Consider the following 15182-nt stretch of genomic DNA (forward strand, 5'->3'; position numbering starts at 1 on the left):
AGAGCGTCCGTGCGTGCTTGCGTCACAGGCCCCGCCCACTCGAAGAAGAAACGTGGTTGGAGGAGGCGAGGTGAGCATCTCCCAGGAGGAAGGACATTACATTAGCCTCTTAGGCTGCATCCAGACTGGAGAAATAACCCGGTTTGGCACCGCTTTAACTCTTTGTTTGGCTCTTTGCTATGGAATTCTGGGAGTTTGAGTTTGTTGTGGGCCCAGAGCGTAGTTTTGCTCCGCTCTGGGCCCCACAACAAACTCCAACTCCCAGAATTCCATAGCAAAGAGCCACTAATGCAGTTAAAGCGGTGCCAAACCGGGTTATTTCTCCAGCCCCAGACCCCTTTGAGACCGCTTTAACTGCTCAGGCTCAGTTCTAGGGAATCCTGGGAGCTGTAGTTTTATTGTGAGGGGTTTAAGCCTTCTCTGTCAGAGACCCCTGGCGCCACAGTAAACTACAACTCCCAGGATTCCCCAGCACTGAGCCAGGGCAGTTAAAGCGGTCTCAAGGCTGGATCATTTCTGTAAATGCAGATGTCAAATCCAAAAGCTTGCAGGGTTATTACCACTTGACACCGCTTTGATTGCCATGGCTCCGGCGGTATGGAATTCTGGGATTTGTAGCTTTGTGAGATGTTTAGCTTTCTCCCAGAGAAAGCTCTGGTGCAACAAGAAGCTACAAATCCCAGGATTCCACAGCATTGAGCTGTGGAAGTCAAAGCGGTGTCCAACCAGGGTTATTTCTGCAGTGCGGATTCAGCCAAAGGTGTGCCTATTTATCCAGACATGGGCTCTCCTGTGATCGACAACTGCACACGTGCACACACCTGGTAAAGGGGGACTACAACTCCCACAATCCCCAGCCTTGCCATGTTAGGAGAGGCTTCTGGGAGTTGAGATCCAAGGCAGCTGGCACACTGTGCAATTAACCCAGTTTGACAGCGCCTTGACTGTCATGGCTCCATCTTACGGAATCCTGGGATTTGTAGGTTGTTGTGGTACAAGAGCTCTCTGACAAAGAAGGGTAAATAATCAGCAATGCAGATGCAGCCTAAGCCTGTGGAGGGGCCTAGGTTTAACATTTGTATAATAAAACAGCTGCTGTGGAAGATGTCAGAAGCACCTTCTCTGGGAATGCAGTGCTCTGGAAAGCTTTGCTTGTTCTGAGAGAGAGGTTTGCCATTGCCTTCCCCTGAGAGGAGGCTGAGAGAGTGTGACTCACGCAAGGTCACCCAGTGGGTTTACATCATGTAAATTATTTCCCAGATATTAATTGTATCTTGGCTATTAGATGAATAATGACATCTGGAATGGAATACATTTTTGACTATTGATTGTTGTCGTATCTAGGCTGACAGAAGTAGATTTCCTGACCAAATATCTTTACAGTCCCCTAAAAATGTTACACATAGGCTTGCATGGCTGTGCTGAATATGAAGTTTCCCCCACCATTGATAGAGATATTTTCTGTTAGCGAACTTCTTCCATCCACAGATGCTAGAAGCCGCTATTAAGGTGTCTGTTAGATGAAGTGAAAGCAATTAATTATTTTTGTAACTAAACAACAACAGTGATTTTTCAATAGTCTCTAGCTTTATGTATTTAGGAACTCCCTTAAGATTTATTCTTGTCTGAGGCACTTTCCCTCAGTTAGATGTCAGAGCTCCCTGTGAAATGCCTCTAATAAACTCAGATCTATTTCTTAATGCATTGTCTCTGAATAAGAACCTTATTTGCCAGCATTGTTGACATCTTTCATGTATGTTTTGGAGAAAGTGTTGTGTGTGTGTGTCTAACCAACTTTGAAATACTTCTTTTGACAGGACACTTCATTAGATACAGGATGGAGAAGGAGTTTGGTTTTGCATCCGTGGAAGATGCAGTGCAGTACCAGTTGTTCCTTGCACAGGAACTGGAAGATCCCGAACGTTACCAAGAAATTCTTCAGCAATACATCGAAAGAATTTTGGCACACTTTGCACCCATGCTGGTTTCCTACATCTGGCAATACCAGCCATTTAATTTGAAGTACAAACCAGCCAAAGGTGAAAAATAGTCTTCTTTTTCATTTTGTTTGCTTTTGGAAAAAAGCCATTCAGTTTTGTAAAAATCAGTGTTGACCAAAGTGTAGCCTTCCATATATTGGCCTGCATATCCCATCATCCATGACTGGATAGGTTGGAGCCCAAGAACACAAGGCGGGTCGCAACATGTCCTTCCCACTGCAGCTATCATATGCTGGGGGATTTAGTGACACACACCCTTCCACTCCCAAAAACAAAAAATCCCAATTTCCCCCCCACCAGATTGCCTCCTCAATGCCCTGTAGGCCATTTCAGACCCAGGAAAAGTTTTTTTTCCTCTTCTCCCAATCAGAAGTGAATGGAAAGTCATTTTCTGTTGGGGGGAAGACCCTCAAAATATGGTAGATTGAACTCCCATACCTAAAGTGTTGGAAGCATTTCTTTTTTCCAAAAACAATTTGTAAAAGTTTCACATGGAAAGGTTTCCTCTATGCCACAAAATGGCCTTTGGAACTGCATGCAGCTTGTGAGCCATACTTTCCCCTCCTATCGTTTAGACCAGTGGTGGCGAATGGCACGCGTGCCAGAGGTGGCACTCAGAGCCCTCTTTGTGGGCACATGCACCATTGTCCCAACACAGAGTTCACCAGAGTCTGTCACTAGAAATCCAGAGGGACGTGGCACTTTACGATAAATAAGTGGGGTTTGGGTTGCAGTTTGGGCACTCGGTTTCTAAAAGGTTCTCCGTCACTGGTTTAGACTGTTGTACTGTTCGTATTTTTCTATTTATGTTAGATGTCTTAATATCTTCAAGTTTTCATTCCCACACCGAATATTTTAAAAAACTTTTCTGGCCCTTATTTAGGTGTTCCATAAACTCTTGAAACTCTCTCCACATCTTTGGTCTCATTGCATTAGTCAGAAAAAGAGAGTGCACATGACCTACCTGGTTATTGCATTAGTCATTAAAAGAGAGTGAATATGACCTACCTGGTTATGTAAGGAAATTATGTCTTCTCTTATAGTCTTGCATAGGAATGCTATTAATATAATTATTTTCCTGTCTGAAACAGCATGCAAGATAACAAAATAGACTGGTTATGTTGTACTAACAGTATTATTAATATAGTGTCATTTAATTATGTGGGGTTTTTTGAAGAACAGAATTTTTATCAGATCATTTACAGTCTCAAAACACAGAGTACTTAGAATATGTGTAGAGAAATGGAATCAAGGGTACATTGGAGGGAAATATGCAATTTTACCAGTTGTGTATACTTCAGTCTTGTTTTTATATTTCAGTTTTGTTTTAGGGCTATTATTCTAGAAGTAGTCTGGAGAATGTCCTGAAAGCAATGTGATTTTAACTTCCTGTTCCATTTTTCCAGGAGATATTCCTGCTCATATTGCTGGTCTCACAAAATTTGGGGATAACATTGAAGATGAATGGTTTATTGTATACCTCATAAAAGAAATTACAAAGGAATTTCCGGAATTAATAGCTAGGTAAGTTACGAAAAACCATTGTATGTTCAAATTGTCAATGATTTTTGATGAAAGAAGGGGAAGTAGCTTGAGATGAGTTTATTTAAGGCCACAGTTGGAAAGGGTTGTCCTGCTAATGATACTGCTTTTGCTAATGGAACTGGAAGGAAGCAGTTCTTCCTCTTCCTTGCAGCTGATTTTCCATCCACAAAGCTTGTCCTAAAGTGGAGGTTTTCTGAGCTTCACAGAGTACTCTGCAAGGAGGGGAATTAAGTCTTGTCATGCTAGTAAATAGCTGCTAGTGTAGTATTGGATTTAGCTTTATCTGTTTCTATATGTTAAGCCATTAGATCTTTCTTTTTTTCTATTGTATTAGTGTAAAATTGATGTGTGTATGTTATGTGTTCTTTGAGGGAAGGTGGTAAGAGTGGACCATAATGTGATTACTTCAAGTAATTTATCATTTTATCTTCCATATTTGCTAACTATGTGCATAGGGCTAAGACAGAGTGAGAAAGTTCCATGTTTATGAGATAATATTCTGCTTCATTAGGGTGGATGATAATGATGGTGAATTCCTGCTGATAGAAGCAGCTGATTTCCTTCCAAAATGGCTGGATCCTGAAAACAGCACAAATCGGGTAAGCAAGACATCAGCTACAAAAGCAGCACCAGGGTGTGAATGTGTACAATCTGCTTATTGTGCTTATTTTACTCATTTTTTCTCTGCCATCTTGGAAGTCTTTGGGAATAGATGGCCTAAAAGTAGTCTAAATATTCCTTTTTGCCTCTGCCTTTTTGGTGTCTTTTATAGTTCATCATCATTTGTAAATCTAGAACTAGGAAGAGGAACTTTCAGACTGCCCAAAGTAATACATATTTCTCTTAGGTGTTTTTTCACTGTGGGGAACTGTGCATAATCCCATTGCCAAAGACTCCTGGGGAGGAGACGTTATTGCCTGCTAACAATCCTACAATTCCTCAAGCCCTGAAGTTGCTTTCTGTCCATTCTGGACACTTTGTGGCTTCAAAATCTGTTAGAGGAGCAGTATATAAGCGCATCAGTGGGTAAGTAAACTTATTTGGGGAAAATGTTTCTACTCTAGATTGAATATGAAATAGTTCATACCCTAGCTAATGATATATGTTTATAGTAATTTACTTCATTAGCAATGATTTCATAATCACACATTTCAGGATATAGTTCCTTCCAAGTAACATCAAGATATCTTTTTTAAATCAAATCAAATAGTATAAATTAGAAGTTATATTTTGTATATATAGTGTACTGTTTATTGCCTTGATTATTTAAAATTGTTTTGTTGTATACTAATTAGACATTGTGTTACAATAAGTGGAGTTGAAATTGTACTGATAAAAAAATAAGGACCCTCAATAATGTTGAGGCGTACACTTGTATATATCTTTAGCAAAAGGAGAAAATACATTGCTATGAAAGGCCAAAAAGGCTGGGTCATTTGTGAGGGAATAACATGATGCTTTTTTCCTCACAAATGATTAACAGACTTCCCTATAGGTCTAGCAAGAGTCTGTTGGTAGCAAAATGCTGTCATCTTAAACTTTATATGCACTGGTTAATAGGGCTAGATTGAAAGAAGAAAGGGTAAAAAAGAACTAGAAAACAACTGTACTTTAAAAAAATATGTCAGCTATAGTAGAACAGTCTCTTAATTATGCATTTCCTTGCAATTTTTTGCCCTAGGTATCCTGAGAAAATACAGACTTTCCTTCACCACGCTCACTGTTACCTTCCAGCAGGCATTGCAGTAGTACTGAAGCAACGTCCTTCGCTGGTGTCAGCAGCAGTACAAGCTTTTTATTTGAGAGACCCCCTTGACTTAAAAGCATGTCGCATTTTCAAAACTTTTCCACCAGAGACACGCATAATGACTTCAGTAAGTGATGGTTCTACTTGGAGCCAGTCTTGTTATTCAACCAGTTGTGTCACCAGATTTGCTTTGCAGGCAAATACCCCTGCCTGCTTCTCCATCAGTTCAAAGAGCTGCAGGTACCTAGAGATACTGTGCTTATAAAACCTCTGACCCAAAATATCTTTCTCTAAAGTGCCTACTAGATTATTTGTGCATCCTACATAACACTTTCCCTAAAACCTTATAATTAAGCCTTTGGTTATCTGGAAGGAAACCAACATCCATATAGCTGTGGTACCTTAGTGACCAGGATAATAAAAAGGTGCCATTCTCACAGTTACACAAGTTACTAAAACAGACTCCATTGGCAATTTCTACTGTGAGATGTGCTGGCCTCAGATTAAAAAAATATTTTTCTGTTGTGCCAAAACAGAAAAGAGTAAATGTGTATAAGCATAGTATGAAAACATACAAAGTAATGGTGGCTTGGGTTTCACATAATCCTGTGATGCTTTCTGCTTGGACAAAGCTTTAGAGGTCTTTTTCTTCTGATTATATATTGTTAGGCTGTGTTAACTAACCCTTAAGGCAATTCCCTCAGCTTTTAGGAGTGATATTTTTAAGGATGCATAAGGGAGGGGGCTGAAAGTCTACATGAGCAAAAGTTGGCATGCAGCCCAGTTATGTTCTTTTCTAGTGTTAAGAATACAGTGGACCCTTGTTATACGCTGGGGTTTGGTTCCAAGATCCCCCGTGGATAATGAAATCCGTGGATGCTCAAGTCCCATTAAATATAATGACATAGAAAAATGGTGTCCCTTATAAAAAATGGAAAATCAAGGTTTGATATTGGAAATTTATACTTTTTTTGAACATTTTCAAACCGTGGATGCTTGAATCCATGTATAAAAAAATCTGTGTATAAGAAGGGCTGACTGATGGCAGGCTAATGATAATGCAGTAAATTACATTTCTAACACATCTTAGTACATCTGATGAACCAAATTGTTGCTTACAAAAGTGCATGCTCCTTAGTAGATTTGGTTGTCCCCAATATGTCAAAGTACCTCTCCCAATAATGTTATGATTTATCCTACTTTCCAGAATCAAATAAATTCTTATGTACACACATAGTATTTCAGTGGAGTACATATTTAATGGTATATGGTGAATTTTTCAGGTTACCTTTACGAAGTGTCTCTACGCACAGTTGGCTCAACAGACCTTTTTTCCAGATATACGAAGTGGGTATTCATTGCCGCCTCGCTCACTTCCACAGTACAAAGCGCATGAGCTAGGCATGAAGTTGGTGAGCCAGTACCTTCAATACTTTATGTTTCGAATGCACGCTTTGTATTTGGCATGTGAGATACAGATTGATTTTCATGTGTAATTGAATTAATAATGCACATACAATAGTGTGTGTGTGTGTGTGTGTGTATAGCAAAAACCAGTTGATACCAAAGTTCATTTTTTTGAAGACAGGTTTCACTTTAGAATGTTAACCAGTGCCTTTACAACTGAGAGAAGATTATTTTACAGCTCCTTAGTATACCATTTCCATTTCAATCAATAGGAAAATAGATGGATAACTAAATGTACCCTGTCAAAACATATTGCATGACACACATGTCTTTCTTTAAGTTGTGTCCAACTTGAAAATATGTCCAGAGTATTTGTGTTATTGATCAAAGATGACAGAAAGCAAGTTTTTGTTTCCTTTCCTTTCTGCATCTCTCATAGGCCCATGGTTTTGAAATTCTGTGTGCAAAGTGTAATACATCTCATCATGATTCCAAGAAACCTGTGTTGAATGTTCCACTATGGGATAACTTTCTCAATAGCCTCAGGAAAAACAATTATTTTAAGGTGAGATTTTCATCCACATAGATTCTTAAATATCTATATAAATATTGAGCAATTTCTGGAGTATTTCCTGACTCATGGGAATCTCTTGGGATTTCTGGGGATAAAAATGTCCCATGTCCGTCAAGCGTGGTTTTGGGTTAGAATGAATACCTTCCACGGTAGTCAAATACTGAGAATGAAAAAACATGTGCATAAGAGGCAGGGCATTTGTTTAGAGTAGCTCTTAGATTCTACCCCCACCCCAAGAATAAATAAAATGTAAGCAACATAATATCTGTGCCTTTAAAATACAGCCACTGTGATTTCTAATTGAAAATGAAAAGAAACATTGTTGTGAACCCAGAAAACCAGAGAAAGAACAGAGACAGAATAGGTGTTTTTATTTATTTCCAAGGAGACCTAGTATTGTGTTGTGAAGTAATATACTACCCCAGTAACAAAATAGCCCTCCAACAAAATGGAGAGGGAAGTGCCCCCCAATAAAGATATATTCTTTGTATCAGCTACTCCACAGATAAGCAGAGCATGTCACTCAGATACTGCAGGGGTCCTTGCAAGGAAACTTCCCACACATGGTGCATCAGCAGCATTTTCTTACCTGCTGCCTCACTGCTGAAATAACAAGGAATTGGCTTATTTTCTTGAATGGTACATTAGGGCTTTAGTTAAATCTCACTGGCTTGATATTTGGAGCATTGTTTTTGATTGCCTTCCATCCTCCATGGTTTTTGTTAATCCTCAAAAGCAGCTTCATCAGATGGAATTAGTTTGCTGATCATCTGTTTCAATTCAGAGAACTTCAGCTACCCATTCAAGTTTCTGTTAAGTTCAGTAGATCTCACACGAAGCCAGATTGATTGTCATGGAAACATGCCTCTCTCGTGTTAATCACAAATTCACTTTACTGCTTTAATCCAAAGTGTGTTTAACTATTTTGCTAACTGATTTTATTTCAGTGCAATTAATGGTGTTATTCCTCTTGTCGACAATAAGAAAGTATGTATAGTATAGTTCATAAATATCCTATGTATATGATATGACCATCTACTGAATACTTATCTCAAAGAGAAGAATGCATTAACCTCCTGTTATATTTCAAAGGGTGAGCTGGAAGGCTCTGCTCAGTATCTGGATCGGTTACATATGGCAGAAAATTATTTCCAGCAGACTGTAATCAATCCACAGAGGTGAGAGCACTGGGTTTCCTGATACAGTGGTACCCCGGGATACGAATTCACCGCGTTACGAAATTTCCGGAGTACGAAAAAGTTAGATTTAAAAAAACTGTTCCGGGTTACGAATTATTTTTCGGGTTATGAAAATCTTTTCGGCGCGTTTCGGCGCGAAATTCAAACCGCGGCTAGCGGCTAGCGGCTTTCCAGCGGCTTTTTCGGGTTGCGAAATGTATCGGGTTACGAACGGCGCCGCGGAACGAATTAAATTCGTAACCCGAGGTAGCACTGTACACATTTATTTGCAGTTTCTGTCTTTTCATTTGGCTTGCTTAATTTCTGTTTGTTTTGGCTTGCAGTTGCACACAACATGTGTATATTCAAGACTATTTAAAATTTATAGTTTTATGTCTAGATTGCACTTCCTGCTTACTGGAAGTGAAGTCTAGACAATCTAGTGAGCATGCCTTCACTTAAGAAGGAAATTCAGTCACACCAAATTGTTTGTAAATAGTCTGCCAAAGAATGTATAATGCAATATTAAAGGTTTTTGATGCAATACAGTATCAAAGGCAATTCTATCACCACTTACATAGGGAAAGCCCTATACTGTATATGATTCCACAGTTGAATCATACTGTGACCTGACTTATAAATATTGACACCAAAAATACATGCTAAAAATGCAAAATATAGTTGTAGAATTTTCCACTAAGACTATCTGGCTTCAGACATTTCGTAGCAATAGTGGTTTCCTAAAATATATTCTTTTAAGAAAAAAAATTAGTTCCCACACATGCAAACAGCTAGTAAGTGTACGTATTTAATAAGACTTACATATAGATACAGTTTCCCCATTACATGTCTGTGCACATCATAATCTGTAAAACAGCTCATTTTGCTAGTAAGGCTTGTTTAACCGCTGAATTAGGTTTATAAACTACAGGAAAATGGTGCTAAATATTGTTTAAAAATGTATTTGATCTCTACATAGGCATTGTGTTTTCTTTTTATATATATATAGTTCAGTTGCTGAAAGCCCAGGTGAAGAAATTCTGGCAATACTAAAAGAAACATCCTTTAATTTGGAGGACTTAAGGAAAGAAGCTGAGACTCTTCCTCCTGAAGATGGTAAGAAGAAACAGAGTCAAGGCCACAGCCTGGGTATTATGAAGAAGTTATATCAATACACATTGTTTTTACCATCCACCTATAATGGCCTTAAGGATTGGGGCAGGGGGGGCTAGTGGGTGGGAGGTTGAAATACAGGGTTACCTCAGGATGTTTTTTCAGCTAGTACACCATTAAAAAGGCAGGAGATACACAGAAGGTGCCTTAAAGCACCAATCCTGACACGTCTACTCAGGAGTGATTTTCTCTTGAGTCCAACAGAGCTTAAGCATGTCCAGACCTACAGTCTAAATTTTGCAACCAGTATTTTAATGCACATTCCATATTCTTTGTGGATATTTTCTTTGGAAATTTTGCCTTCTTAGAAGAAATTAGGATGCTGGAAGAAAAGGTAAAGGTTCCCTTTGACAAGATAGTCTAATTATGTCCGACTGTGGAGGGGGTACTCATCTCCATTACTAAGCTGAAGAGCCAGCATTGTCAAAGATGACTTTGTGATCAAGGGGCCAGCATGACTCCACAGAACGCTGTTACCTTCCCACCAAAGTGCTACCTATTTATCTACATGCACTTTTACATGCTTTAGAACTGCTAGGTTGGGCCTTGAACTGCCGACCTGCTGCTCTTTCAGTCATCAGAATCAGCGTCTTGATTGCTGAGCCATGGCATACTACCCACCCACCCCCCAAATCTACCTTTTAAGTGACGCAGCCCCAACACATCAATTTATGTGTCATTGGAGAATGGGATCATGGAAATGTGCCCAACTATTTTCCAATAGCTGGATGCACTACAGTGGTCATTCATAGGAATCATTTGCGACTAGATGGATACATCTGTGTTGATTCCCCCTGGTGTCCAATAACATGGAAATGCCCTTGTTGAGGGAGCTGTGTTACTTAAAAGATGGGTTTTGGGGAGTGAGGGATTTTTGCTTGTAAAGTCGGGATGAATTCTGACCTCTGCACTAACTTAAAAAGAGGTATGTACTTAAGCTATTGTAACTCACTAGCAGGATGCCAATCATAGTCTCACAATGATCAGATGCCTCAGGTAGCAAAGTAGATTTAAGTCCAAAACACACTGCAGAAATAATCCAGTTTGAGACAGCTTTAACTGCCCTGGAATTCTAGTTTATTGTGCTGGGGAATCCTGGGAATTCTAGTTTATTGTGGCACCTGAGCGCTCTGACAGAGAAGGCTAAATGTTTCACAATACGACAGTTCCCAGAATTTCTTAGCATTGAACTCAGGCAGTTAAACGGTCTCAAACTCGATTATATCTGCAGTGTGTTTCGGACCTAGATGAGGGGAAAGAGCATATAATATCATAGAATATTTCTGATCCCTTAACCTTCAATAAAATTATACCAAATCTGTTGAGTTAGGGATTCAGCAATACTCCTCCCTTAACATGGTAAGCCTCAACTAACCCTCTTATCAAGGATTTAATAGGCATTGTGTGTGGCAGCATGGAACATCAGCTATTTTGTGTAAAAGGGATGTAAGCCTGCACAAATTCAACATTAAGAAACAGACTGAAATATATCTCTTAGGCTGCATCTGCACTGCAGAAATAATCCAGTTTGACACCACTTTTTAACTGCCATGGCTCAATGCTATAGAATTCTGGGAGTTGTAGTTTATTGTGGCACTAGAGCTTCCTGACAGGGAAGGCTAAATGTTTCAGAAAACTACAGTTCCCAGAGTTCCGTAGCATTAAGCCATGGCAAGTGGTGTCAAACTGGATTATATCTGCAGTGCAGATACAGCTTCAGTGCAATTATTTTTTTAAAAAAAACCTATGCCAAAAGTTAGTTTTGAAACAAGAACAAAAATGACATTGACTTTTTTCCTTATGGCCTCCACAGAGCCTTGATTATTTGCAAAAACTTGATCATTGTAGAGTCATTGTTTGAACCAGAGTTGCCACTTGTGAACAACCACGTTCTCTAGCATTGTCTGTTACTATTTCAGATGACAGTTGGTTGGAGATTTCTCCAGACACTCTGGATGAGATCCTTCAGGAAGCATCTGGCACAAACAAGCCCACTTCTGCCTTGAATGAAGAGGAACAGAACTATGACTTGGCTGAGGTCACGGAAAGTATGAAGGCTTTTATATCTAAAGTATCAACATATGAAGGAGCAGAAATACCATGGTATGCCTTTACATGCTGTATCAGTATATGTTTCCTTATTGCATAATCATTTTTGCATTGTTTGATTATCAGCTCTGTTTTCTAAGCTGGCATAGCTAAATTTGAGAGGCTTTAAGTTGCTTAGATATTGTACCATACTTGTATTTTTTACTGAAAATACAGTCTATGAGGTAGTCTGCACTCACCAAATAAAACAGCTTCTAACTGCTGTGAAAGTGGAGTGTTGAGACAATGCATGAGGCAAAAGCAGGTGAAAAGTGAAACAAAGCTGTGCTCCAGAGTTAAAAACCAGAGCAAAAGAAACTGGGATAAGGTGGAAAATGTGTATCATTGCACTGGCATATAAACAGCACGGTGCCAGTATGAGACTTTGGCAAAGCAAAAATGTCATCACCAATAATGCAATTACTGTAATTACATCATACACAAACCAGACAATCCCACAGGGGAAGGGAGTGGGCTTGCCAGTGATTGTGCTTGCCAGCGTGTCACCGAGCACACCAATGCACTATATGGGCAATACATCGCACATGCGACTGTGGACAGTCATACTGCTGGCAACAGGGGGCATCTAATGGGATAGTAACTGGGCAAGACAAGGGAGGTAATTGGCAGTCACAGGAAGTGTGTTCATGAGATAGTGCACATACATTGTGGGGGAGGCGAAAAATAATAATTGCGACTCGTGGCTTAATGCTGCATCGTGCAGACTGTCGATGGGTGTTTGGGCTGCCTTGGGAGTGGGCCATGTGGACAATGGGGTTTAAAAACAATTTGGGAAAAACTAGTATTGAGCTTTTTCCTGACCGTCTGCTGAGGCCCAAAAACTCCATTTGCAGAAGAGCTATGCTAGATCCAACCCAGTGTATTTTTCTCAAATGCCAGTGCTAAATGTACAGAATGTAATTCTGAACTTTTCATTTCAGGTCTTCTGCTGAGTCCCGCGTCACATTTGATGTTGACTCATTCTCAAATGCTTTAGACAAAATACTGGGTAAGTGGGTAGGGGAGGGACAGAAGGGTATGTCTTGGGAGAAATCAAAATTTCCCTTCTATCCCTTACTGTACTAGTTATACTAATGCATTCTTCTTTCTCTCTCTTGCTTACATTGGTATCATTTTGTTTCTAGGGGCAACTTCAGAAGAGCTGGACTCTGATGATTTGGAAGAAGAGGAGGAGTTTGAATTCCTAGACAGTGATGAAGGGCCTGATCTAAAAGCTGACAGGCAAGGAGAAAGAAAATCTCAGAATGCAGCAGCTGGAAGTCTCAGATCATACATGGATGAAATGGACCATGAGCTGGCATCCACCCATATTGGGAAAAGCTTTACTCATCAACAAAACGTGGTATGTTTATCCTGATTGTTCCTTCTGGTAGAAGGAAGCAGATAGTCATCAGAGTGACTTCTTCTAAAACACAATCCTTGTGTTATTGAGGGGCTGAGCACATGGAGAAGGAAAACCAGGTTGATCTACCTGTGACAGATCGATGGTGCGATGGATGGGTCAGTGGCACAGCTGCCACTCATGTGCCTGTATGTTCAAATGAAAAAAAGCTGTATAGTGAGCAATGGCACTGGTGGCTGTGGCTCACACAGGGAGCATGATCCAGATCACTTCCATACACCACTTGGGTTTTCCCATATTCCCACACTCGCACCATGCTGTTTATATGCCAGCAGGATGATACGCATTTTCCTTTTTAAAGCAGAATATCAGAGCTTCTTTTTGCTAGTTTTTTAGCACCAGAGCACTGCTTTTGGTCGGTTTCCACCCAGTTTGGCACCGTATGTCATCTGAACCGTTAGGCTTCAAGTCGATTTGAAGCCACTTTATTTTGGCAGTATGGACAACCCCATAGTGTTTCTAAAATTTGTCTCTGTGTTAACTGGTACTTGTACTTTGTGACTTGAGTGTTAAAGCTATCTGAACAGAAAGTTAACAATTGTCTGTGTTTACTACAGGTACAGTCTGGTAAACTACCTTCATCTCAAGACTCCAGTAGTGACTTGGAAGACGAGTGTAGTGCAGAAGAGCCTGATTTGACACCTGTGGATATAGACCTTAATCTTGTGACTAATTTGCTAGAATCATATAATGCTCAAGCTGGACTAGCAGGACCCGCATCTAACATTCTGCAAAGCATGGGAGTACATTTGCCTGAAAATATAGACAACAAACCTCATTAGTAAATGCATTGATGGAAAAATCGGACTTCCTAGTTGATGGATATGTTGGAGAGTTGGTGCAGTGCCAAGAAGCATTTTTCCTTTAGACTGAAGGAAGAAATATTTTCAGTTCAGTGTGTAAATACATGTAAGCAGTATTTTAATTCTCATTTGCTACCCTTTTTGGAATCGCGTCGTGTAAAAACGAATCTCGTGGTTGGTGTAAAAGTAATTCAAACAGAGTGTAAAAATTAGGATGACCTAAGGAAATGGGCCATTCAAATATTTTTCTAAAAGACCATTTATATGTACTAAAACTTTCTCTAGTCATTAAAAGGTTAGAAAAAATATTTTATTACTATTTTTTCTTTTTGATATTGCATCTTAGTGTTTACATGGTGGGAGATCTCAAAGAGCATTTTGTGATGATGACTCTGTCCAGTTTGAAAATTACTTTAAATGTGTTTCTCTTTAACCCATGGTGAGGATTCTTTGTATTTTACCTAAAATATTAATCATCCAAAACAGTACAAAAAAGCTTTCTGCTTTTATTTTTGCTACATGTGATTAAAAGATTTATTAAAAGGCAGCAACTTTAGTTCATCCAACTGATCATTGTCAATGGTCTCTTAATGCTCTTGGTACAGTTGTATTTTCTGACTGAGCTTCAAAAGAGAAGTGCATACAGCAGCTATGCTAAACTGGCATGTCAGCATTTAGGCTGTTGCTAGCAGGAGGTTCAAGACTGCATTACCTAAGAGGTCACTCAAGATTCCAAACCAGATGTTGCTGAATCAGATGTGCATTCTGCTGCATGGCTGTCTTAATATATTGCTTTCAAAACAGCCTTTGTCTTCCCCATCAGTATTATTAAAAGTGATTTTATAATTGGCAAAAGGTTTTGTAATCTCCCTGATGAACAATATAACTTCAAATAACTGACCATCTGTAAAAATGAAATCCAAGACATGTTATGTTCTCTTTTCTCCATGTCATGTTGTAATTGTTATTGAGAAACATTTTTCCTCTTTGCTCTTCAGCATAGCTTCTTTTGTTACTAAGTTGGGTTTTATCTTTCTCTACTTGTATGTCAACCAGTTTTTCCACATATCTCAATGTTAGCATTCAGCTGTATTTCAGTTACTTGTTCAAAAAGTTAAAATCTAGAATAGGAAATCAAAATCTTATTTTCTATTCTTAGTGTATTTTTGTTTTTATACTGTTTTTCTGCACATACATATGCACACAAACAAAAATCATGGGAAAAATTTGAAGCAGAATGTACT

The 15182-nt window shown here is 39.3% G+C and overlaps 1 protein-coding gene across 3 annotated transcripts; it reads left to right on the forward strand.

The window, feature by feature from the left end:
- The first annotated feature begins 6 nt into the window (after positions 1-6).
- On the forward strand, positions 7-14982 carry LOC149318743 (protein ecdysoneless homolog). 3 transcript variants are annotated; one of them, XM_089510383.1, is made up of 14 exons: positions 7-70; positions 1818-2039; positions 3407-3524; positions 4057-4144; positions 4393-4571; positions 5227-5419; positions 6576-6704; positions 7139-7264; positions 8366-8451; positions 9461-9600; positions 11544-11727; positions 12654-12721; positions 12858-13075; positions 13693-14982. In XM_089510383.1, the coding sequence occupies exons 2-14, from the start codon at positions 1838-1840 to the stop codon at positions 13915-13917; spliced, it is 1956 nt and encodes a 651-aa protein (XP_089366509.1). In that variant the 5' UTR covers positions 7-70; positions 1818-1837; the 3' UTR covers positions 13918-14982. The 3 variants fall into 3 exon arrangements, with proteins under 3 accessions (XP_089366509.1, XP_089366511.1, XP_089366510.1); XM_089510385.1 differs by having other exon boundaries at positions 9461-9567; positions 13693-14981; XM_089510384.1 differs by lacking the exon at positions 7-70 and adding an exon at positions 1080-1244.
- Positions 14983-15182: the final 200 nt, after the last annotated feature.

The sequence above is a fragment of the Sceloporus occidentalis genome, unplaced genomic scaffold (assembly GCF_023333645.1).
Source record: "Sceloporus occidentalis isolate IW3139 unplaced genomic scaffold, rSceOcc1.0.p SCAF_2, whole genome shotgun sequence".
NCBI classification, from domain to species: Eukaryota; Metazoa; Chordata; class Lepidosauria; order Squamata; family Phrynosomatidae; genus Sceloporus; species Sceloporus occidentalis.